Source organism: Lagopus muta, chromosome 11 (assembly GCF_023343835.1).
Source record: "Lagopus muta isolate bLagMut1 chromosome 11, bLagMut1 primary, whole genome shotgun sequence".
In the NCBI taxonomy this organism is placed as follows: domain Eukaryota; kingdom Metazoa; phylum Chordata; class Aves; order Galliformes; family Phasianidae; genus Lagopus; species Lagopus muta.
This window is the reverse complement of record NC_064443.1, coordinates 8,190,000-8,215,998: the sequence shown is the minus strand read 5'-3', so window position 1 is coordinate 8,215,998 and position 25,999 is coordinate 8,190,000. Positions and strand designations below refer to the sequence as shown.

At 35.1% G+C, this 25,999-nt stretch overlaps 1 protein-coding gene across 6 annotated transcripts in view; it reads left to right on the top strand.

The window, feature by feature from the left end:
* ERC2 (ELKS/RAB6-interacting/CAST family member 2) overlaps nucleotides 1-25,999 on the top strand; it is a 428,344-nt gene that overhangs the window by 78,438 nt on the left and 323,907 nt on the right. For all 6 annotated transcript variants that reach the window (XR_007379214.1, XR_007379215.1, XR_007379216.1 and 3 more), the window contains 2 exons: nucleotides 12,339-12,413; nucleotides 21,488-21,643. Coding sequence is in view for 3 of the 6 variants with exons in the window: in XM_048956930.1 (XP_048812887.1) it covers nucleotides 12,339-12,413; nucleotides 21,488-21,643 (231 nt within the window). In the remaining 3 variants the exon portion in view is untranslated. The remainder of the gene's footprint in view (nucleotides 1-12,338; nucleotides 12,414-21,487; nucleotides 21,644-25,999) is intronic.

Below are 25,999 nucleotides of genomic sequence, written 5' to 3'. Positions count from 1 at the left end.
CTAGTGATTTATAGGAGGCGTAGATCAAATTCCTCACGGGCAGGATTGTGAAGGCATGTAAACTGAACTACCAAATTTGAAAAGATTGTTGGGACTGAACTTGTCTGAGCCTATTAAAAGCCTAAGGAATATATATATGAAATAAATGACAAATGTCTCATGGCAGCATTAAGTCAATGATGGTTTGTATGAAATGAACATGAGAGCTGACTAAGCTAGATGGCTGCTTGTAATACGTGTGGATTGTAGTATGTGAAGTAGTATGGGAAAAAAAGTCATTATGAGCTATGGAATCCCTACAGAGAAATGTCAAGGATTAAGAGGAGCTTGCATCATAGCAGGGAAGAATTATAATGAAAAACTGGCAATTGAAGGCTGGACAAATCATACATACATTCAAGCAAGGGGTATTACTGTATTTTATTGCAGTTTTGGAGCTTAGAAACTTTCTGATAACTTGATAATCAATGAGTTAATAAGGTTAATGATTATGTGCTAATAACTGGACTTTAGATCATTTCAATAAAACTATTTCATCTTCTGAGATAAACATACTGTGCCATATAGTGGAGGTGTGGCAACTGATGTAAAACAAATGCCAAATGAAATTTAGCTCCTAAAGTGTTTTAGCTTTCAGTTATTTAGCACCTTCTGCTCAGCTTTTTCAGTGAGCTCCTCAAATAAATTATTAATAATGTCAGTGAGAAACATGTTTTAAAAAGAATTTGTGCATAAAAGACATCATACAGAGATTATAGTCTGAGCTTTTTATTTTCTCATGAAATTTTAGGTAGTAGAATGTTGTAAAAATAATTCACTTGGTATACGTTTATCTACACAATATTTATTATGCTATTTTATCAACAAAATAGTCTCTGACGTGTTAAATCATTTATTAGGTGATCGTTAAATAGACAGGTGACCATTAGATACAGATCAGGAATTATTCAGATTTGTTTTTCTTCTTTTGGCAAGGTATTCTCAGCAGCAGATTGTGTTTTCCAAAGGTAACAGCTCTTTTTAAGTCAAACTTGCACAGATGCGTATCTCTGTGTTAGCACTGTAGATTCTTCTGCTAGCTTGTGTTCTTGTAAATTTCTTTGTTAAACAGAAGGTAGTTTCACATTTGCATAAAATCAACTTTGTTCATGTAATTAGAATGGGACTATTTTGTTTGTAGTAGGATGTAATGCATATATCCTCTCTTAATTATATAGTTATGTATTTGGCTCATTGGTAAAGGGGAGAAAGTGTTCTGAGGGAGAATTCTAGGTAGTTGTGCTCAATAGCATGTCTTAGTTTTAGACATATGTGTTGGATAAACAGCTTTATTGGTTAAGATAACTTGAACAGATGATTCTTCTCCTGTGCTGACAATTGTGTTTCTTTCCCCTAAATCTCCGTTCATTGATGAGATAGCTAATAATAATGGTGTCTTTACTTTTCCTCAAGAAATGGATGTATTTTAGGTTGTATGACTAGCAATGGGCTACAAGGTCTGTGGGAAAATGTTAGCAGTGCGCAGACTGGCATATCTATTCATGCAGGGGGCAGGAGGGAAGTGTCTCTGGGTTGACTAAATTGTTTTGGTTTACCTCCTGTTGCAGAAAGTTTACTACATCTAATTGTTAGAAATGGTCACACTGCAAATTAACAGCTGCTTTTCTTAATCTTCATACTTCAGATTGTGCAAAACTTGTATTCAAGTACAGAGGTCCATATAGATGTCTGTTCAGTAGTGCTCTAATCGTTGTATGTAAAATCATGCAAAAGTAAAGATATGTATGTAGTAATCTAGGGAAGGTTCAGGTTAGCTGTGTTTTATCTGGGTCTAGATACTAAAGGGCTTAAAATTCATAAAGCATCTTTGTCAAGATTTTTAGACACAACTCACTGATCTGGATCAGACACAGTTTTATGGCTATAACCCATCTGCTTACTCATGTGTTTTTCAATTCATCTATGGGACAGACAGCTCATGGAAAGCATATGCAATCAACTGATAAGCAGATCTGTAAGGAAAATACATTTTGTAAGGTATGGGTATTAGGGCTCCTATTTTTCTGAAAGTTTGAAATACCATCTTTGTTTCTACTTCTTTTTTTTTTTTTTACTCTTTTTGTGCATCTTAGTTTTTCAGTTAAAAAAAAATTCAACCAAAAACAACGACTTTGATTCTTTCAGTAGAAATGTTTGCTAGAACATAACATGGAAAGAAAACGTTAAACCTGACTTGTGGAATACCAGATAGAAAATGATTTATCTCATTTGCAAGTAAGCTTTTATTGCTTGCTGCAGTGATACAAAAGTATCTTTGTGTCTGCAAGACTCTGTGCAAGCCATCCTTCTTTGTACAAGTCAACAAGTTGGTATAGGGAGCTGTATTATAATTTCTGTAGAAACTGTGATAATGGCTTGACTGGTGTACAGCTGTAACTGCTACTTTTTTTTTCCACATGTTGTTTACATTCACAAACTAATAAGATTCAGCAGCTAAATCGATAATGTCTTATGATTTCCACATGCGCCATTTTGAAGAAGTACTTCAACAAATCATTCTTGCACTGCGTCCAAATAATAATTTAAATTGTAGTATTTTGCTTATGTTGTCTTCCACCTTCATTTGCAAGTCTTTAACTGTATGTAATAGCAGATAAAGATTGTTAAAAGTGAAAGTGTTACCAAAGTGTAAAAGAAAAAGTGCTAGTGTTCAAATGCATGAGTGAAGGGATCCCATTGTGAATCACAAATTCTGCAAACCTAATTAATAGCAGTGTATTCACTCTAGCTTGCTCAAGCAGTGGGCAGAGCAGACAGCTGCCTTGGTGGCTGTCTGTCTCCCCTTGACTATGCTGAAAAGCTGTGACTCATCTGCTGTGAACCACATGTCTTCTCATCTCCCCATCTGCACAGGTGAGGGTTCACAATGTCTGGTGAATGGCTCCCTTCCTATGACTATGATTTCTGCCTCAGACCTCTCTGCACCCCTAAAAAAGGAGTATTTCCTTCTGTTGTTCAGCTCTGTGTTTCTTCCCAAAGCCTCAGAGGAGCAGGAAAATGAATGGGGTTTCTAAAGAGAAAGAAGTGGCAGAAAGGGAAAGCTGCTGCTTCTAGAATGTGGAGAGAAAATGAGTTTCAGGGAAGAAAGGAGGCCTGGGAATGGCAGAAAACTCTCAATTCTTTTCTTCTGCAGAAAGATCTGAAAGCCTTGAGATGGCTCTATCATTACTTTGAAATAAAGATGACACAGTGTAAAATAGTAGTAACTCCAACTTTTAAGTTAAAAAATACAATACATATAATGTAATTTTTTCTCAGTATATTAAAACATTTTAATTTGTTTACCTGTTTTCAGCCCTTCCTCAAATCTGGCCCTTAAATTTACAAAATCCCATATTTTTTTTCAGGTAATTTCAGTGCTTAATAATAAGTACAATATGGGAATTTGATATTTAATAACTTTTGTTTCTATTTGCTACAGCTTCTGATTGTTACACAGTGTGTTTTTTTCCAATACATAATGTAACCTCATGTGGCAGCGTGTTCCATATCCTACATCATCATGTGAATTTTCCAGTCATACACAATTTACATCATCACATGGATTCCTGAGGCTCTGAAAACTCTCCTTGAGGGTCTGATTTTAATCACAACAGATAATTTCTGCAATTTCAGTGGAGAATCTTCTGAATCACATCTTTAGAGGAAACTAAGCCTTCGATGTTTATGGTATTTATGTATCCAGGATATATGTGCACTGATGCACAGCAGAGTAGTTTGTAATGTGTCCCTTAGCCCGTGGGCTATACATATTCATATTAAGCATATACTACAAAAAATGATTGTTTGAACCATGTAAGAAAGTGGTGTTCTACTGTTTATTTTGCCCCTTGGTAATAAATAAATAAAATAATAATAATAATTAAAAAATGTTTTCATTTAAATCAACAAAATAAGGAGTACAAGCTACAATTTCTGCATGGAGACTATCAAATATTTTTATCTTGGCCTTCCCCAGTTTTTTTTGTTCAGGTAAAAAGGTAAGAATGAAAGAGGAAACTTGAATGAAAGTGGAAACTTGAACAAATGATTTCAAGTTACAACGCCAGTTTGTTTCCCAGGCATTGGAGGAAGAATTGGAATGGGTGCTAAGTGGATTTTCTCTTTTTGCATATGAACATTAAGGTTCATAAACTCTTGACATATTTCATGGAATGATAACCATTCAGCTGGATAATAATTATTTGTACAGGTTGTTTACTGCATAGCTGGAATGGTTTACTCAAATAATTGTGCACATGCAGTATAGATGATGTACAAGTCCTAAGTAAAGTCTCATGTGATAAATAGTTTTGTTGGTGACACCGGTGGTGTTTCCTTTGATGCAGTATTCTCCTATAAAGTCAGCTCTAATTTACATTATTTCGGTTGAAACCCAGTCCTGTAATAATACATTGTAATAGAATGCATTTCAGTATAATGCATGTTTTTGTAGTCTTAAATATTTAGACATCACCCCTTACTTTGTTACTAAGAAAGGCTGACTTGGTGCATATCAGTAAGTTATCACTGAAAGGTTGATCTGTACTGAATTGAGTTTGGTTTTGTTTCTGGCAGACGTAGGAATAGGATTTTTTCTTAAAAAGGTAAATGCAAAATGCGTCTGAATTTTTTTCTGCAAGCATGAATATAGCATTTATTTTGTACCAGAAAGAATGATTCTTTCTTAAAATTTGAATTCCATTCTTATCATTATTTTCTGGAGAAAAAAAAATATATTAAAGACAATGGAATACCAAAATAATAAAAAAAAAAATTAAATGCTTGGAAAAAAATACAATACTTTGAAATTGAAAATGTTTGACTGCTTTAGACTTCTGATGGTTTTTGAATGATAGTTCAAGAATGTTTAATGCTGCTTAAGATTCTTCTTTCTAACAACAAAACAAAACAGAAAAAAAAGAATGCTGAAATTGTAAGAAATATGGTCCACCTCTTCTGCAGAATTAAGTTAATGCTCTCGTGTTACTCTCTGCAATACACTTCCGTAACCTGCAAACTGTATAGAAATTTGATCAATCAGTGGCTTGTTTTACTCCTATGTCACCCATACAAGTATGTATAGTTGTTTATTTCAAAGTATTATGTTGCACATTCAAATTGTATGTAGTGGATAAAGCTAATCAAAGAATATTCATGTTTACATGTCATGCAAAGACTGACAGATATAGACTTTAATGTATAGACAATCTTCATTTTGGTGTTTATTTTATCTTCACATATATTAACTGCTTAGGAATGTATAGATAGTAGTTTCCTGAATATGTCAAGGAGATAATTTTGATAGTTTTTTAAATCTTTGACATTCCATTGGATGACAGTGTGATAACTGTCTTTATAACTAAGTTTTAAAGTACAGATCTGGTTGTTCTAATGATTATATAATACAATAACAAGAGCTTCCCATGTTGAAGATACTAAAATCTAAGTAAAAGATAAATAACGTGTGTAAAAAGATAAATCACACTGCAGTAAGCACTGGAGTGCTTGATTACGCAGAGTGAACATAAAGTACAGAAATACAGGAAAAAATAGATTATTTATGTTTGCCTTTATGATTAACTTTTCCATTTCTAATTTAATTTACTTCCGATTGCCAGATACTTGTTGCTTGTTACCAACATCCTTACAAATAATACTGGCATTTAAAGGTTTCCAGTTGCTCCCGTTTTTCTCAGACGGAAAACTCAGGACTGTTTAAAATAACTGAAGTATTTGAAGAACAGGGTAAGTCAGATATTTAGAAATAAGAGAGTATCTTTAGTGGGGAGAATAATTTGAGTGGAATACTGAATTCCACTTACATCTCAAAGGCTATAAAGGTGAGATGTCTTACCCCTGATCATGATTCAAGTTGCATAATTCCAATTCTGAAGAAGGTTCAAATATTACCACAAAACTTTGCATTAAAATACTATTCGAAAGAGCCAAGAAGCTCACACATTTGAAGTGTTATTAACTCTGATGTTTGTTAGCTTTGCTGATTAGGGCCTGATGTTTAAATGCTAAATAGCTTATACCAGCAGTAATTTCAAATGCATGTAAGTAAAACCCACCCATATTTAGGAAAGCACTTCATGGAGAATTAGGAAACCGAAAATCAAAACCATAAATTATTAAAGCTTGTGATTTCACTTAGCCAATGCAAATGGAGAAAAAAAAAAAAAAAAAGACAGTTAAGGATACACTAGAGGGTAGGCTAGAACAATGATTACAAAGCAGTGTATCCATAAGTTTACTAGATATTATTAGATGCACTTATGAAACTACTCTTTTCAATGTTAAAAAAGAAGTCCCATGGCAATCAATATAAATCATTATTGCAACATGGAGGTGTGTATGCCAACACCCTTCCTTGGTCAGCAAAGAATGTTTGCAGTGATACACTGAAAACAATTGATGTTTATTAAAAAAATGTATAAAACTGATTTCTACAAAAAAAAAAAAAAAAGTCAATAGCATGTTTGAAGTTTTGTATATTACCATCAGCTAAAGAGAAGTCAATGTGCTGCTTGTATATTCAGTATATTCAGTAAACTATCCAGCAAGTACATAAAGTATGTAGTATTTTTACCTTTGAGTAGTAGAGTTTGACTTTATTTCTGGCATTATTTCAGTTCTTTTTAATAAATAACAATTAGAAATTGTGGTTTTTTCCTCCTGAATTTGAGCACAGATGCAGAATAGAAATTCAGAAGTCACTGGTTGCGTTCATAGGGTGAGAAGTGGTGAATGCACTGATATGCATTATCTTTTTACTTTTACAGAATGAGACACAACTCTTGCATTTTAGCTTGTTCAACATGGTTTTCCACATGGTTTTAAACTTTGTACACACTATAAAGAGTAGAGGAAGTATTCTTCTTAGAATGTTCTCAGTGCTTACGTGCGTCGTGTGAGTGATGATCTGAAATTTATTTTTTGATTGTAATTGTCTAGCTAATATATCTGAATAAAGAAAACTATCAAAAAGTTGTTTCTTCAAAGAAATTTGTGAAGCAATAATATTTTTTATGTTTTGAGAGAAAATTTTGGTAAGACAGAAAAAAATACTAATCTTGGGCAAAAAAAAAAAAAAAAAGATCTTCTAGATATTTTGTTCATTTTACAAAGAAAATAAAATAACCGTCAAAATTTGTGGTGAAAGCACAGTTTCAGTAGCTCCTTTCAGGAAACATTCTGTGTGCTTTCAATTACAAACTAAATTGTACCTCATGCATTTCAAACTCCATACACAAATTACCTTTTTGCTTGAACCTTTTCCTGTGAAGTCTCTTGCCAGAGGACACTCTTCTGTAATGACAACATATGTGGTTACTTAAGGTGTTTTTGACATACAAGTCAAAATCTGAGTTTCTAAAACATACTGTGTTCCCTTGGAGTCTGTCTTCAGGCACACTGGTAGAACATATTGTAAGCCCTTGTTTTATGCACGAGTTCAAGAATAAATGGACGTATGGTCATTATGAAACAACAACAACAAAAACAAAAAACTACAAAACCAACAAAAAAGCAAACAAAAAGCTGAAAAAAAACCAGAAAACCACCCTCCCTCCCATACTTCTTCAAGTGACCGAGTTTTCCTGTTTAGGTAAGTAGTTTCAGAACAGTTCTTCAAGACTAATACTGAGGCCTCTGAGGTACTTGCTGGGCTTCTCTGTGGTGCTCGATTGCTGATGTATGTTTTGGAGCTTGTTGGTGCTTAATTCATGAAACTTATATTTATAAATTCTGTGTTCTTCACAACTGATGCATGTCTGTTAAAAGTGCTAAATGGAGGGAGAATTAGGCCTGTATCTTGAATACCTCTCTTAACTGAGAAGTTAAATTCTAATGCACCTATTTTATGAAGAAACTTTATTGAATACAGAACTCGCATAGCTATTGAGTTTTATTGTTTCCCATGTCTTCATTTCACATGCTTTTATTCATTATTTTGTTTCTTCAAGCTATTCACAGTTAGAGAAATTTTGTCAAATCTTAAATGGTTCTTATAGAGCTTGTATCTAGATGAGATGGTAGTGGATCATTAAACGACAACCAATGGCAATATGACTTTTAGATTCCTTCCTAGAAGCTTTTTTATTTTACTAGACACTGGAGCCAAATATAGATTTTTTTTTTTTGTGTTGGTCAATTTATAGTTTCCAGATAGATAGTTTGATCAGGTTTTCTTAAATACACTTTCTTCTAAATTACTGTGATACCATTTTGGCTGGGGTTAGATGGAAAGGGATAGAAAACAGGAAAGAGTGGGTAAGCTTATATATTAAAAAGAAATTAATTCCTACATGTTACATCTTTGTAATATTCTGATTAAGTATGATTTGGTTAATATTTTTAATGGTAGTTTTGAAACAGTATTCTTTAGACACTTCTGGTAAGTGGGTGTGCTTTTATATAAATGAAATGATAGATTAAAATATTAATATGCTCCCAGTTTAAGCTTTCATGTTCAGGCAGCTGGTAGTGTAGAATACCAAGAATTCCTTTGCCAGAAGGATGGAAATAGTCTGCTTTTTTGAGTGACTTCGGAGAAGCAGCAGCTCTTATGCCATTGCTTGCTGTGATTTACAGATTTGTGCATTCTAATCAGAAATATAAAAAGCTAGATGTACTCATAGAATGGTTTTTCACTTCTGTAGTTACGCTACCTCATGTACACTTCTTCTCCCATTGTTTATTAGATTCTGATATCTTTGTATTATGTCTTTATTTCTTAAATTTTTCAGAGTTTTACTGTTCCATTTTCTTTCTGTTCTTTAATCAGTAAAAGACTACTGCTTGAAATGCAAGCACTCACTGACAGTTTCATGGCTTGGATAATATCCCTAAACCGCCTGTTTGTCTGCCAAAGTCCTTTTTTATTTTACCACTTTGTGTAACACTAGTTGAGGCAGTTTTGTGTAAATACAAGGTAAAATGTTGTACTGCATCGACAATGTTGAGGTAAACTTTTATTAAGACTTTCACTTCTCTCCCATCTAATCAGAACAACAGATTCATTGATGTCTTAGCAACCATGGTAAAATACACCAGAAACAGAATGAAAGAAAGATGAGGTTGTAGCATCTTGGATTTCCTCCAGCCAAGTGATGAAATGTTGTACAACAAAGCTGAAATAAAAAGGCATCTTTGTTTCAGCTTTAATTAATAGTATGTTAATATAGCTGGTGCTGTGTAGTGCAGGTGTTGAATACCAGACTGTAGTGAGAAAATCTTGCAAGGTATTGGTATCAGTTTCTCAACAAAGGAACAAAACTCTTCTTTCACCTTTTTTAAAGGAAGTTTCTAGTATGAGCTGCCTCTTGGAGTTTTGTGATGGTTAAACTAGTAGTAAAAGTGGGTGCTGAAATTTCTTGAGACCAAATGAAATGCTAATGTCACATTACAGAGACGTGCAGAAGGAGAAAGCAACAGCCGGTCTTAAGACTTTTTTTGTCTAAAATTAAGAATATTAGAGAATGTGAAGAAGATCTAATTACCTGTCAATTTAGCGTAGGTGTGTTAATCATCCTAACAACTAACCACCATTATGAAATCCCAGTGCTGATTGTGTGGTGTGGGCATCTGATTATGCAAAATTATAATTAATGAGTATATAAGAAGTGGTTGCTCAGGTGTACTAGCAATTGCAGTGAAACAGTTGTCAGGGGATGTAATGAAAGTTTAATTCCATCTCTGAGTGATTAGTGGTTTAGACCTTGATGGTTACAGAACTGATGGCAAAAGTATTTCATCATGGATATGAACAGCAAAAGCTCCGTGTGATTGAATGCAGGCCTGGGTGTTTGGTTTTTTTGCAGTTTGTGTGGATTTTTTCTTTCTTTCTTTTTTTTTTTTTTTTAAAACAGACCAAACCAAAACAAGAAAAAATTAAACCATCGCCTCCAGGGTTCATTGGGCTTTAAATTGGAAATTTAAAAGATAAAGCAGTATCATTCCAAAAATGATGTAATAAATAAAAGTCTGATTTGAAATTTGAATCCGTTCAGATGACCTCAGTCAGTAAAAAGATCAGTGTAAGTTATTATACTCAAAAGGTGATAGTATCTCTGAATCAGTACCCCAAAAATACATCCCAAATCGGTAATCCAAAAGAAAAAACATACATAGCATAACATAAGTTCAAGAATTCAGCCTGGTGTGAGTCTCCAAACATTTGAAACTGATTGGAAGAAAACCCACAGAAAATAATAAAGTGGGAGTGATATTCTGATTCTCCAGAATCTTTGTCTGCATCATTTTACCATTAGGAATAGGAAAGAAAAGCTTTTAAATCAGCCAGAATCAGATTGATTCATAAAGCAAACAGGAAACGTATTATGAGGCAAGGCTTCATGCTATGATAGACATCTAGGGAAACTCATCGTTGGCAGTCTATTTGTCTTTGGCTTAGGGGGTGGAAACTCTGGTTTGTCTCCCTGGGTAATGTATGGAATCCTGTTTGTATTCCAGTGCAGTTTATATGGCCTTGGGGAGCAAAGTCTGATCTTAAAATTAGCTGTAATTTTTGCTGATCAGATAATGGTATGACTGGCCAGCTATTTTTCCATGACTTTTGTAGGAGGATGTTATGACAAATTTGTGACATACTGTTTTTTCTAAAACATTTGCATAGTGTACTTGTTTCATCTGAAATAACCAGCACGTGGTGATTGGGAGACTCCCTCTGGATAGGTGACTTGCAAAGATTTTTCTATTTTAAATGTGGAGAATTAGTTTTAAGTACAAAAACCAAGGTGAACACACTGTTCAGATATGCTTTCTTAAATGGCCAGTGCAGAAACAGAAATTTCCTGTTCTCATGTTCGAAATACTGTGCATATATTTACTAGTGAAGGTAGTATATGTAATATTTGCTACAAAAACAACTTACTTAACTGTAAGTATGCATTCTGACACTTGCACCTAATTCAACTCCTGTAGACAGTGCTGTGTTTTAGCATGGTCTTAAGCAATAGGCTGTTTCAGGTTGGAATCTATTTTAGCAGTCTGTCTAACCATTAAGTTTTTATACATCTCTTACATAAAATCTACAGAGAATGAGCAAAGCATAATAGGCAAGACAGAGTATATCCAACTCTGTTCTTTGTAAGAGGATTTATATTTCTGGGGAATCCAAGAGGTTTAGTCATTGGCTGTATTAACACTGTTAGCTACTGTAAAAACACTGAATGTTTGCAGTGTGTGATAGTAAAGAGAAAGAGGATTGTTACGTGTTTTGTTTTGTTTTGTTTTCTCAATATATGTGGGGGATCTGGAAGAAGCATGATTTGGAAGACATACTAGCTCAGATTCTGGGGTGATCTAAGCAGTATTTGTAGTAAATGAACCTAGCTACAAGGCATAAACACGCAGTTCATGGTCATGAAATTAGTGCGTGCAGAGCACTGATGTGCAGGAAGAACAAGGTGAAAAAGATACCTGCCTTGATAGTTCTGTCCTTTAGAAGTGACCTGTGCATGGCTAAATCTGTCCTGCTTCAGTATTGCTTTCTTATTAACTGCTCAGCTGTGTGAGAGGTATGGGTTCTTAAGGGATGATGTTTCATGACAACTCTGCATTGTTCTGAGTTGATGCAAACTTTTTACTGAGATACCTCAGACAAAGGTACAGCTCCTATGTTTTGTAAGACTGAATGGTGCCATCTTTGTCCTCACTTTTTATAAACACCAGTAGACATTAATTCTGTTAATTGTATGCCTTACGTAATGATTAAAGTCTATTTTCCTCTTGTGTGTGGTGTAAAATAAAAAATAAATGAAAATGGGAAAACCAAAATGTAATAGCTGCACTCGAGGGTGTTGCATCAACCCACTACATAATTACTATCTTTAAAATGTCAAATTTAAATATAATGTCTTTAAATGACTTATTTCAGATATCAGTAGATAAACTAAAAGAAAAGAACAGTAACAGATTCTGAGTGACTTCTAAAAGCATTTGATTTAGTAGTACAGCTGAGTGGATTAAATTTTGATATCTGTGCAGAAACAGCAGGATTGTATTTGGACTAAGAAATTACTTGCTGGCTTTGTCACAGTTGACGTTAATTATTGATAGGGGTTTCAGTAATAGCGCATGTGCCAGCTGAGTTGACTGTAATATAAGATAGGAACGGCAGTGATGCTAGAGGGATTATAAGAGCGGGAAGCACCTGTAGCATTTAGAGTTGCATGCTCTGGTCATCAGTCTTTTGCTGCAATACGTTCATGGCTGATCAATATAATGCAAAGATGAGTCGTCAGGCTTATTTCTATCGTGTTCCTCCACAGGAATTACATAGAAGAACTCAGCTTCAGCCTGAGCCAGCAAAGACGAAGGCTCTTCAAACAGTTATTGAAATGAAGGTATAGTGTTTGCATGTTTTCCTTTGCATTATTTTTTGTAACTTGAACTCATGTACTAGCTCTAGCTATAATGGAGTTAGTTTTCCTTGCAGCAGCCTGCAAGGTACTCTTTCAGATTTGTGATCAAAACAGAGTTGTTAACACTCCGATATTTTAGTTATTGCTGAGCTATTCTAACACAGCATCAGGGCTTTGTTTCTCGCTCTGCTCCCCCAGCCGGTGGATTGGGGTGGACAAGCAGCAGAATGGGAATACAGCCAGGACAGCCAGCCTCAGCTGACCTGAGAGATATACTGTATGTTATGTTCAGCAGTAAAACTGAAGTGGGGACAGCATTCAGAGTTGTGGCATTTGTCTTTAATTTGTGCTTGGTTTTGGCACATGATTTTAAGCATTTTTAAGCATCGTGAAGACCTGTGGAATCATGGTGAGAAAGTTCTGTAAATGAAGACACGCTTAGGCCAGGAGGACTCACAGAACTGCATGTGGTAGCATTACAAATGGCAGCTATTCTTATCTATGGCGATAATTTTCTGGGTGTTTGGTGTTGAATTGGATATTACCCGTGTCCCTGCATTAAAGAAGTATTCTCTTTTGAAAATCGTACTTGTGGTTTGCCAGGACTGACAGTGCTAGCTACAGCCAAGTCAGAGTAGAAGCACTGGTTGGTGGTGAGGTGTGTATTTCAGATATTAACTCAACTTTGTGTAATCTATTTTCTGTTTGTCAGTAAAATTCACTTGTAGGTTTTATTTTACTTTTATAACCAGACCAACAGTTCTTCATTCTACAAATTACTGGGTTCTCAACATCTTACTGAAATGTTTAAAATGAGTGCTGAGAATCAACTGTCCTTATTTTGTTTTCTTGATAAGACTTGGTTAAAAAACAGGCACAGCATTGCTTGTTTTGAGTAAGGAGAATTTAATATTCCTTTTTAAAAGAGTCAAAAATCAACATCAAAATGCAAAACAAAGCAAACAATGCACCTCCCAACCCAACAACAAAAGCAAGACCAACCAACCAACTTAAAAAAAAAAAAAAAAAAAAAAAAAAAAAAAGTTTCAGGAGGGCCAATAATAATATGTCTGCTGATTGTTATTTGGTCACTGTTTTACATCCAACTTAATGAAAGTATTAACTTCATCAGCAGTGTGATGCAACAAAATGTGATGAAACAACTCTTAGTCATAAGCACAATTTCCTCTTTTTGGTGTATAATATTACTGAAATGTTTTGTCTTTTCTTCCTACAATAAGAGAAGAAAAGCTTATTTGAAAGGGGAAAACTGATATTTTCACATGACTCCCTGAATCTGGAATCTGTCTTGAAGAAAAATACCATACACAAGATAATTTGTGAGTTGGCAGTGCTGTCTGAAACACACTAATGATGGTCTTTCATTTCAGTCTTCTTAAAAGGGAGTGCAAATTAAAGGCCTCACTTTGTCAGTGACTTCTGTTATGAGCAAATGAGTTCAGCATGTCTGGACATTGCAGTAAACACACAGTAATAACTGCAACAGTACTTTCCAAATGCTGTATCTGCTTTTTTAAATAATCCAATTAGCTTGGATTATATGAACAATGGAAAAGGTGCATCAATTTCAGTATTCCATGTTCTTTTATGTATTTCCCTTGGACCTTTACTGTTTATTCCAGCTCATAAGTCTATACGAAATTTCAAATGTGTGTTTTTGCAAAATCTTGTTATCTCATGCATGTGCGAAAGTAAGGAGCTGGCTGAGAAACAATTTTCTTTCTATTATTTTTGTGTCTTACAAATTTAAAACTTTGGGGATATTGAGATAGAGGGTTTAGAATAGTCTATGATCTTCCATGTGGATTATCAACAGTTTAAAATTTATGTTTTCAAAATAACTTGCAATTCTGCTTTGTGTACCAAAATTCTTTGGAAAGGACGAGGAAATGGGGGCCGGGATGGGGACATATCTGCAATATCAAAATATAATGATAGAGTTAGAGCTACTCTGCCAGTCCCTGTTCATGAAGAGCTTTCATTTGCTAGGAGTGAGATTGTAGTCATGATGCAGAGCTGCTTCTGGGCTCGGCTCTGGGGCATACAAGTCTTCCTTTTGCTATGACCATACACAGCTTTAGGATTGCCCTGTTCTAAAATAGGCCTAATATTGAAAAGGGAACAAATGTAATATGTTGAAATTCACATGTCTAAAAATCAGCCTTCATTACAAATTCCAGCTTTGGAAAGCTTGCAAGTTAATTTCAATTGTTTTAATCCAGACAACATTTGTTTTGAAGACAAAAAAAAAAAAACAAACACAAGAACAAAGAAGCTGAACATTTGTTTTAAATAATCAAGGACTGAAGCAATGATTTCCCTGCAGTATTGAGTATAGGAGGAGGGAGAAGTTTACCCTCTAATATAGCAAACCGTGGCTGTACCCTGCCCTGTTCAGAGGGCCTGAGCAGGGAAGTTTGAGTGTCAACTGATATAGTACTGTATTGAATCGCAATGAATTAGGAAAGGCATTCTGACTGGTTTTCCTCAGTGTAGTATTATAAAGACCATAAAAAGTCAGTGAATTATTCTCATCCATTCCAAAATGAATAACTCATGTTGTAACTAAGGCAGAGAGCAAGGTTAAGAAGGTAGGCAACTTAAAGGTAGCACAGAATGTGACCTGGCTATAGTTCTGTGACTCTTGGGAGGTTGGAAAACACGATCCCACCACTTCTTCAGCAGCTTTGTTGCTATCAGCTGCTATGAGAGCGTTTAAAGAATACTTTTCATATAAATAACTTATAGCTGTGGAGGTTGCTGTTAGGTTAGTCAGTTCATATATTGGAAAGCGTAGACTTCTCTTACACAAGTAATTATTGAGCAGTTGCCTGCAGTTCTGGATATATTGCTTACAGTATACAGATGACATGAAATAGGAATTATAGTACAAGAATTTTTACTGACTATTAGGCACGTAAGAAAGACCTGGTTTAGTTGTTTATAAACTAAGGATGTTTAAGAACTAAGGATATCAGAGGATAACAGTTGGTTTAAATGTGTAACAGAATTTTGAGTGAGTTGAGCCAGTGTTGGATACTAGGTGATATTTGTTGTGTTTTATACAGTGTTCTATAAAATAAGAAGGTCAGATTCCACCCTGCCTCATCTCTAAGAGCTTAATAAGGACTGTAGGAGAGTTCAGTTACATTTGGCTCAGTCACCATCACTACTGAAAGGCTGTGTTTTCTTTCAGTGTCTGTGAATTAAAAAATAAGGTGTTGATAAACAGGGAAGTGTTCTGATAGGAGCCATCAGAATGTTTAAAATGATTATCAGATGTATTATAATGAATAACTTGAGTTTAGCTTTGTGTATAGAGACAGAGCCCTGCAGACAGACCAAACTGTAGTCTGTATACCTACATGACATATCTTTTATACAAAAGAGGCCTCTCCAGGCCTCAAAATAAATAAATCACAAAATACAGCATGCTAAGGTTAGAGATAGCAAGTATACACTAACATAAGGTGCAAATAAATATTTAACAGTGTTCATATGATTTTATTACTTGTGTTGCACAGAAAGCCAGGCAAGGGTTTTTTTTTTTTTTTTTTTTTTTTTACAACTGTTGCTTGAGACTTTGTGATTCATGATCAAATAACATATTTTTTCTCATGCCGAAGTCTTTGTTTGCTTAAGCATAAAATAAGCCTGTTGTATTGAAATATATTCCTTTAATTGACATTGCACCCATGCATCCTTATATTTTGTTTGTAGGCAGATGCCAGATCACTGGGATTTTTGATTATGACTCATATCCAAATTGTTTACCATTCAAAATCATTTACAAATCAAAAAGAGCGAAAGGAAACATTCTTCATTATTTCATTCTTGGTGGAAATATTCCTGAACACCTCAATCAGGTCAAAATTTCAATATGTTTTTCATGTATTTCCAGACTTAAATCAGTGATTCTGAGAAAGTCAGAAATAAGATGCCTAATGATGAGGCGTGAAGCCTAACTGCAGAGTACTGACTATTCTGAAACTTATATACTCTAGCAACAAGAATTGAATTCTTTAAAAATAGCAAGCTGTAATTCAAAATATTTATGGTTTACCTTGATTGCAGAAAGAGCCACTTTTATGTATTGATCCAGCTGTGATATTTCAGGTATGGATTTGGTTCTGAAAATGTGTGTTATGTGTTTGCAGTGCAATATACTCCTATTTTTAAGACTGCATGAGCTTTCACTTTCCCTTGTCTTTGGAAATAAACCCCAGTATTCTCCATATTAGTTTGAAAAAGTTTATAGTAAGACTAGTTGAGTTTGTGTATATTGCATTTACTTGCAAGTTCTAGTAAAAGTGATTTTTCATTTATTTGCTGCTGATTCCTTGTAGAAAGCCCTACAAGTAACACAGGCATAATTTGTTAAATGTATCTGCTATTTGAAATTGTGTAAGTGTAGCAATTCATTACTTACCAATTCAGAGAATAGAAGACTGGTATGCTGTATTTTTTACAAAAGTTTTGCCTTACTTGTCCTTTCCTAAACGTTCAGGAAATGTACTGTCGCTCCTTGTTTTTGGGGTAGGGATTGGATTTATAAGTTAACTTGAAACGCGATTCATTACTGAATGGAAACTCATCTGTAGTAGCACTCTCCTTTGCATTGTGAAATGTCGTTTTCTTTGTTAGCATCAGGACAAAAACAAGTTGAGCTTCGTGTTCCAGAGAGTTGAACTTCTGCTAGACCAAGGATAGATAAAGCCCTGTCCTCTCTTGCAGATTGTCTGAAACACTGTTTAATAAAATAGATGAAGTACCAATTACTGCTGGAAGAAATGGATAGTCTAACCAACAGAGATTTAGGAGGCTTGACTGAAAAAATGCAAAATCGTAGAGTGCAGAAGATGTTTGTTAGTACCACTTAATACCAGCATGTCTCACAATATTGCTGCAAAGGAATCTTCTTTGTGATTCAACAGACTAACTTAGTTTGTTAGAATGCTACTAATGCAGATAAGTCTTAGTGGTTTGAAGGAAATATGGCATCTGTTTCTATTTCAGTTCCTGAAAGTTTGCCAGACCCCGTGCCACAACAAGGGCTGACTGAAAGTATTTCAATTGAAGTTTACTGTGGGAAAATGCTGATTCAGTGGAATCAGGAAATTTTTATGGGAATATGCCTGTTCTGTCAAAATTTTCAGTGAAAGCAAAGCTATGTGACTTTCTGTCCTTCATGTAAGCCAACCCAGCTACCTCTGTGGCAGTACCCAATGGGAGCTCCAGACTGTCTGTGCTGTCCTCGAGCTGTGATGTTCCTTGCTTTCCAGCAGTTGTGCAGGCAGGAAAACCTTCAGGTTTGATGGGCAAACCAGCAGCCTCTCTGTGTATATGCAGAATTACCAGTTTGTCCAAATGATAAGTGGCTATGTATAAAACCAGGATTCTGATGCATATAAAATATTCTGTGACCATTTTGTACAGCTGTGAGCAAGTTCTTATCCTGTTATCCATTTCCGAGCCATTCTCTTTGCATTTGAACTCTATCACGATAGACTTACTTGTTTGCTGTGGTTTGGACTGTGTGACGGAACAAAACTGTTGAATGAAAGCACAGTTTTTCCATGGAAGAAACACGGTTTTCCTCTGTTAATTTTCATCTAAATATTGGGAATGAGATTTGTGTTCTGTAGCTTGCTACAGTCACAGTATGGTGTTTTCTATGTTTTCTGTGGAATAGAGCTTAATTGGAATAGAGCTTAATAGATTTTTTTTTTTTTTTTTTTTTTTACACATTCATTAAAGGAATGAGATCTGATAAAGACTTTCAAATTTTACTTGGTATTAATTTGGTTATGAATAGTGCAGAAAAGGCAAGTAATGATGTGTGGGAAACACATCTACTTGCTTCTACAATTAATAGTATTGCAAAGCCGTTTTTGAAGATGACCTTAATAATTGAAGTTGCTCAAATCCTTAGTAGAACTCACTGGCAAGACACTGAACATGTACATACAGTCAGTGGGATCAGACTGGCATAAGGTCACTGAACTTACTCATTCTGTGTGAGTAATGAGGGAGATACCTGAGGCTTTATCATGAAATCCTCCAAGAATGGGTTATACTGCCTCTGTGGGCAACCTGTTCCAGTGCTTGTTCTCAAGCTATAATACTTGTAGGTACTGGAAGGCTATGCTTAACTCCCCTTGAAGCCTTCTCTTCCCTAGGCTGAACAAGCTTAATTTCCATAGCCTCTCCTCTGCGGTTATGTGCTCCAGTCCTCTTGCCCCCATGCTAGTCTCACTCAGGTTTAACATCAGGTTTAATGTCTTGTACAGCAGGGCATTAAACTGATTGAGGATTGTAAAGTGCAGTCTAACATATCTCTCTTTCCTTGATCTGCTTAGTGTGTATGCTGCCAAGGATACTGTTTGCTGCTTTTACTGTCAGCATCTGTTGCTGACTCCTGTTGAACTTGCTGTGTCCACCAGGATATTACAATCCTTTTCACAGAATCATGGTATCATAAGAGTTGGAAGTGATTTCTGGAGATCATCTAGTCCAAGCTAAAGCATGTCCTGTACAGTAGGTTACACAGGAAAGCTTCCAGGTGGGTTTTGAATATCTCCAGAGAAGGAGACTTCGTGGCCTTTCTGGGCAGCCTGTTTTAGTGCTTTGTCCCACTCACAGTAAAGTTTTTCCCCATGTTCTTATGAAACTTCCTATATTTCAGTCTCTGCCCATTGCCCCTTGTTCTGTTGCTAGCTAACCGCTGAAAAGAGCTTGGCCCCAGCCACTTGATTCCCACCCTTTAGATATTGATAAGCATCAATAAGATCATCTCTCAGCTTTCTCTTCTCCAGGCTGAACAGCTCCAGGACTCTCAGCCTCTCTTCATATGGGAGATGCTGCAGGCCCTCAGTCATCTTTGTGGCTCTCCTCTGGACTCTTTCTGTAAGTTCCCAGCCTTTCTTGAAGTGAAGAACCCAGAACTAGATCAGTACTCCAGCTGGGATCTTACCAAAGCAGAGTAGAAGGGAAAGATCACCTCAACCTGCTGGCCATCCTTTTTCTAGTGCACTTCAGGATACCACTGGACTTTTTGGCCACTAATTCACACTGCTGGCTAATGGTTAATCTGTTGTCCACCAGGAAAGTCAGGTCCTCCTCTGCAAACATCTTCTCCAGCAAATCAGCCTCTAATCTGTACTGATGCATGTAGTTATTCCTCCCCAGTTGTAGGACTCAGCACTTGCCATAGTTGAACCTCATAAGGTTTTTGCCCACCCACCTCTCAGCCAGTCCAGATCTTGCTGAATGGCAGCACAGCCTTCTAGTGTGCTAGTCACTCCTCCCAGCTTTGTATAATCATGCTGAGAATGCATTCTATCCCTTCATCAAGGTCATTTTTGAAGAGCAGCTGAACTGCTCCCAAGGCAGTCAGTCCCTCATGGATACAGGTGCAAGGACTTATTCTTTTCCTGGTGCAAGACTTTGTGTTTGTTTTTGCTGAGTTATCTAAGGTTCCTGTCTGCCCATTGATCCTGTCTGCATTGGTCTGTTAGGTCCCTCTTGAGTATTTTCACGGGTCTCCCGGCTTGGTTGTATCTACAGATAAGTGCTTTGCCACACCTTTCAGGACACTAAAAAATGCCAGAGGTCCCAGCATGGACTTCACGATATTCTCCTTATTACTATTCCAGGAAGAGAACAACCAATTAGCAGCTCTAACCCTGATCATAAAACCTTTTTTTTCCTTGCCAGTTGATCACCCATACAGACCATAACTTGGACACAAGAATGCTGTGGAAGGTTGATTCCAAAGTCTTGCTAGAGCTGAGGTGAATGACAGTCACCCTTCATTCCTCATCCACAAGCATAATCATTTTATCTGTAAAGGCAATTGGGTTGATCAGGAGTGATTTACCATTGGCAGATCAATACCAACTGTTCCAAAATGTCTTCGCCTTCATGTGATGAAAACTACTGTACAAGAAGACTTCCCAAGGTCTGTAGTGAAGCTGTGCCTATCGTTCAATTAGTTTAATTCTTTTTGTCTCTTCTTAAGATGAGTGCAACATTTGCCTTTCTCTAGTTGTTAAGAATCTCTGACAGTTCTGTCATGATTTTTCAAAGAGAGTGGCCTTACAAAGACATCAACCACTTAAAACCATTGGAAGTCCCATATTGGTCCTAATTGGAAGTTCTCCTGGTTGGTGGAATCATATAATTTTTTTTCCTCTTTTCTATTAATACGGATATATTTCTGACTCTCACTGAAGAGATTTATTCAATTTCCAAATGACTGGCAACAACATCAACAAAATCACTGGGTGCTGTCACAGCTGTGCTGGCACACGTGGCAGCTATTGCCTGTGATACAGAATTTTTTAGTGCTTGTGGTTTCTTGGGTTTATCTATTTTCAAGACTCATAATAAAAAGTGCTAAATCTCCTCTTGGTGATGTGGTGGAGGAAAACTATGTGAGGAAACAACCTTTGTTCCCGATGACAGCAGGCAGAAGTAGAAACCCTGATGAAACTTGCAAATTGCCTTAGACCAGCTCACATAATAAAGTGGCCTATCTTCCTGCAGTTCTGATGGACAAGCCTCTCTAGACTAAACTTAGCCTTTGTGTTTAAGAGCTTGGAATTATAGCCAGGACCAAGTGGTTAGGAGTATAAAGAATATATGTCATCCATATGCAAGCACAAAATAAAGGGCTTCTTCCATTCTCCTTTCATTCCTAACTGTGGAGGAACAAAGAGATGATTCTAACCAGGATGTGTTCTCTATAGGCAGTACAATGTAATGTAGGATTGTACTGATCTGCTGTTTTTTTTTTTGTTGTTGTTGTTGTTTTGGTTTGGTTTTTTGGTTTTTTTATGAAAGAGATGTAAAATCTGTATAACTGATTTCAATGGAATTACTCATGGTTTATGACAGTGTATATGCAATCTGTATTTTTACTATGTATTTTTACAATCTTATTATTTGTTATTTCTGTAAGTACAGAAATAATTTTGTTATGTATTAAATACAAGATTAATATAATTTCCAATATTATTTTTTGTATAATATAGGATACAAAAATAGCTTCACTTGAGCGCAATATAAGAGACCTTGAAGATGAGATACAGATGTTAAAGACAAATGGAGTTCTGAATACAGAAGATCGAGAAGAAGAAATCAAACAAATAGAAGTTTACAAGAGTCACTCGAAGTTCATGAAAAATAAGGTAAAATCTATTAATATCTTAACATTGGTTAAATAATGTGAACAAAAGTTTTAACTAGACTCTTTCCAGCACTAGCATGTCTGGATGTTTTCTATTGGCAATTCTCTGCTATATGGTACTGTCGCTGTAGAAGAGTGAAGTATTTCAGTGAAATAAAAATTCATTTATATATTAACTTATGAGAGGTAAGGAGGAGTCTATTCCAGTGCTCCTGCTGAGACAACTGCAATCATTAGTTTTTACACCATGTTCCCTTTTCCCTTTATTTTGTATGTTTTAATGCTGTTTTTTTTTTTTTTTTTTTTTAATTATTTCATTATTTTGATTTGTAGCATTTTGGAACAATTTTATTTGTGCTTTTATATTTGATAGAAGTTTTACAATAAGGACTGCTGCTCCTTAGGTTATATGAAATTAAGGGTCTTTTTTTTTGTATTTTAAAAACTTACAATTTAATGACTTTGTTCCTGCAATGTACCCTTCATTTAAAATCATTGTACATAGATAATTGGGCTGACAATCAGATTGTAAGTACGTAGTGGTGGAATACACATTTTCTTGGTAAAAGCCTCATAGTTATTTTAAAATACATCAGAATTAAAGCCTTGTGTCTGCCTGGACTCTTTACTTCCTTAAATTTCAACCTACTCAGCTGCTTTCTAGGTAAAGATGAATTCTCTCCAAATACACTTTCTTGTGAGTTCTAAAACTACTTTAGAAAATTAGAAAAACTACAGTTTTTCTAATTGCCTTAAAATTGTAGTAAATTATACATAATGTTAGTATTTGTATTGGTTTATTCCTAGTCCTCCACCTTGAACATTTTGTTCATGAAACAATAAAATAATGAATTATGGCTCTTGCTTAAAATATGGAGGTGTAAGCTGATATAACCATCCCTATCTATACAAATTTAAGTTTTGGTAGTAGCTCCAGCCCTCTGATCATCTTCTTGTCTCTCTTCTGAGCCTACTCAAACAGCTCTACATTTTTCTTGTAGATTTAGACTGTTGTCATGTCTGAAATTGACTTGACCCATGTGCAACACCTTATATTTGGACTTCTTGAATCTCATTAGATTCCCCTAAACCCACTTTTCATGCTTGTCCAGGTCCCTTAGGGTGGTGTCCCTTCCTTCTATTGTATAAACTACGCTCACAGCTTGGTGTCATCAGCAAACCTGCGATCGAGCAGACACTTGATTGCACTCTGTCACTGATAAAGACTTGTTGAATTCTGTGAAACTTTTAAACTACGTCATAGGCGGTTATGCTTTCTTGGGACATCTGAGCATATTTTAACTTACGTGGATTTACACTGCTGAGGAAATGGGAGCGTTGGTACCATGTGGAAATAATGCAATTTTATAAAAATAAACAAAAAGCCAAAATGCTGAAAATTCAAACGATGTATTATTTAAGTTCAAAATAGTAGCTCAGTAGCTTAAGAGTAGCTAAAGTTCTGGTTAAATTTGAAGCAATTCAGTTTTACTAATTTACTATAAAACTCCTAAAACATCTCAGCAAATCAAGTGATTAAAAATGTTGTAAAATGTCTGTTATTTTGTTAATTTTCTAATATCTTGGAGATGAAGAGGTTCAGTAGAGATTTTTGTCATGCAGAAAACATATGAATGAGAAGATTGTTAAAGATGTTTTTTCACAATCTTATGATCTTTGATGAATGTCGCATTCTGATGAAATTTTGTGTTTTCTTTTACCAGTCCTTACTTCTTAAAGTAGGGATTTGAAGCAGAAGATATTATTTTATCATTCATCTTGGAACAATTCAAGGTGGAAAAATATTTATGTAGTTGTCAGCAAACAAGCCTTATACTCAATCTATTTAATGAGAGATTGTTGATAAATTCTGATTAAGAATTCCTGATTGATGGCAAAGAATGGAACAAAGCTTTTTCACAGTTAGCAGTCTTAGGTGCTTATAAAGCTCTTAATACTTCACATTTATTCTTGAAATATAACTTGCTTTATAGCTGCTGTTCATTTCATTAAATGAGAAATGTTAAATGGAGGCCAATATAGAATTTTATTTATTGCACATGAATGACAGAGAATATTGGAGGTAATTTATTTAATAATTTTAATCATTTTTAATAATCAATTCTCCCAATTATTATAGCTTAAATTTTGACTTGCTGTGAAACAGAAAATTATAGAAGTGAGAAAACTTGCTTTATGTTTTTTTCTTGTCCAGTTAATGTTGCTCTACTTTGTATTTGAATGGACGGGTATTACCATTATGGTATTGCATTAAGGATATGATGTTTCAGTATCTGTAATAAGGAGTTAAAGAAAACAAATAGAACAATATGCATTTTTGAGAGCTACGACTACCTTCCCCCATTTGAATAAGCACTCAAATATTTAAAGAAATATTGATGAATTTTACAGGCAAGAGTTTACACTGGAATTCAAGTAGTTCTCTGAGTTTTAGAGTTCTCATGTTCTTTACAGGAACGAGTATGAAAATCTAGTGACAGTTCAGTTCTGCTTTTAGAGCTGAGTTTTAAGAATTGTTAAAGTCAACTATAACAAGCTCTTTGTAATTAGCATTTATGTGCAATTACTTTTTACGTTATTTGAAAGAAGAAGTTCTAGGTGATACTGTAAAAGAAATATACTAAAAAAAAGTACACCGTTTTTTTGAGGACAGATCTGGATCTGTTATAAAAACGTAAAAAAACAATCAAACCTCTAAATAATGCACCAAGAAATCCTAACCAACCAAACCCCCCCCCCCCCCCCCCCCAAAAAAAAAAAACACTTTACACCAAAAACAAGGGCTTGCACAATACAGACTTTAGAAACTACAGATAAGTGTCTAATTTACCTTATGCAGCCACTTCACCTCACTTGCACTGCTGTTCTTTCACTTAATTTCTTCATTCTAAAAAGCAGGTATCATTTGTCACAAAAAACCTGAGACTCCTATGATATATAAATCAGCATTGTTTCATTTAATAGAATTATTGACTTAAAGATTCAGGCCTTTGATTTTAAGCTATGCAATATTCAGGGAAAATCCTCTGATTGTTTTTGTTTGCTTGCTTTTTTCTCTATGTAATGTCACATAAGACTTTTGCTATGTAAATCAGTAATATAAGAAAAAGGATAATAATTGTATGGAAAAGCTAGTATCTAAGGAAATGACAATTATTAATTGAAAGAGAAGGCAAAGGAACTAGGGTTTCAGCAGAGGAGGTGAAAGTCATAGGGAGCAACATAGGAAAAGTGGTGACAGGCAGATTAAATACATGAAATGGGAAGGTCATGATCAGAGCTCTGTGAGTGCTGTAGTGCGTAGACTTTTCATTGTGGTCTTAATAAAGTACAAAAATGTTCTCACTTTCTTGTTTTTTATTGGAAGATTTCACTGAATCGTACTGTTGATATTCTATACCACTTATTATTACAAAGTGAAAATGTCTGTACATCTGCAGGAAAGAAAATGGCTTCAGGCCATTCAAGTTTTTTTTTTTTTTTTTTTTTTTTTTACAGGCTAATAGTTTCTGCAGGGCTTTTAGAAAGTGAATATAACCAAAAATAAAAACTTGTCTTTAGAAGTAATGTGTTTTTTTCCTATACCTTTGATATTTTTGATACATTATTTTTAAAATTGAAGTTTTAGTACATTTTTATCTTTATACTTTAATTACACATCAGCCAAAAGAATAATTATTTACCACAGATTTTTTTTTGAGAGTTATAGCCAATTTTTAAACTTCTGGCTATTTCTGGGTCTTGTAGCCAAAATGAAAGAACAAATGCTGTTTCTGAAACACGAAGAACATACCTGTGATGAAAATCAAGCTTTTGGAAAGAGGTTGATTATTTCTCAGAGTGTGGGTTGTATCCTTGAAAAAAATGGGAAGACTTTCTAGGAGAGATTAAGTGTTCCTGATGTTCACGTAGGTCTCATATAATGCATGTGACAAAATTCAAGTTGGCTACAGATCTATTTTTTATCTTCATATACTGTAGACAGATTTTCCCACTGTTGATTTCATACACGTTTGTGTCTCAGTTTCCATATTTGATTACATGTTCTGGCAAGGGATGGAAGAAGGTGGTTTGCTTTTAAGAGGATTTTCTCTCTTGCACTTTCCTAACTGCCCTTTTTAATATTTTCTTGACATCTGTTTTTATTATTATTATTATTTTTGTATGCCGCTTTTCTTATTTTGATATTTCAAGATTGCGAAGATGATTAGTGATTGTTTTTAGTTCTTGCATGGATTCTTGATTTCATACAGTAGCTCAGGGTTGGCTGGCCAAGTACCTTAAACACGTATGCAGATGTACTAAGATTTATGGAGAGAAATAAGGAATAAATGTA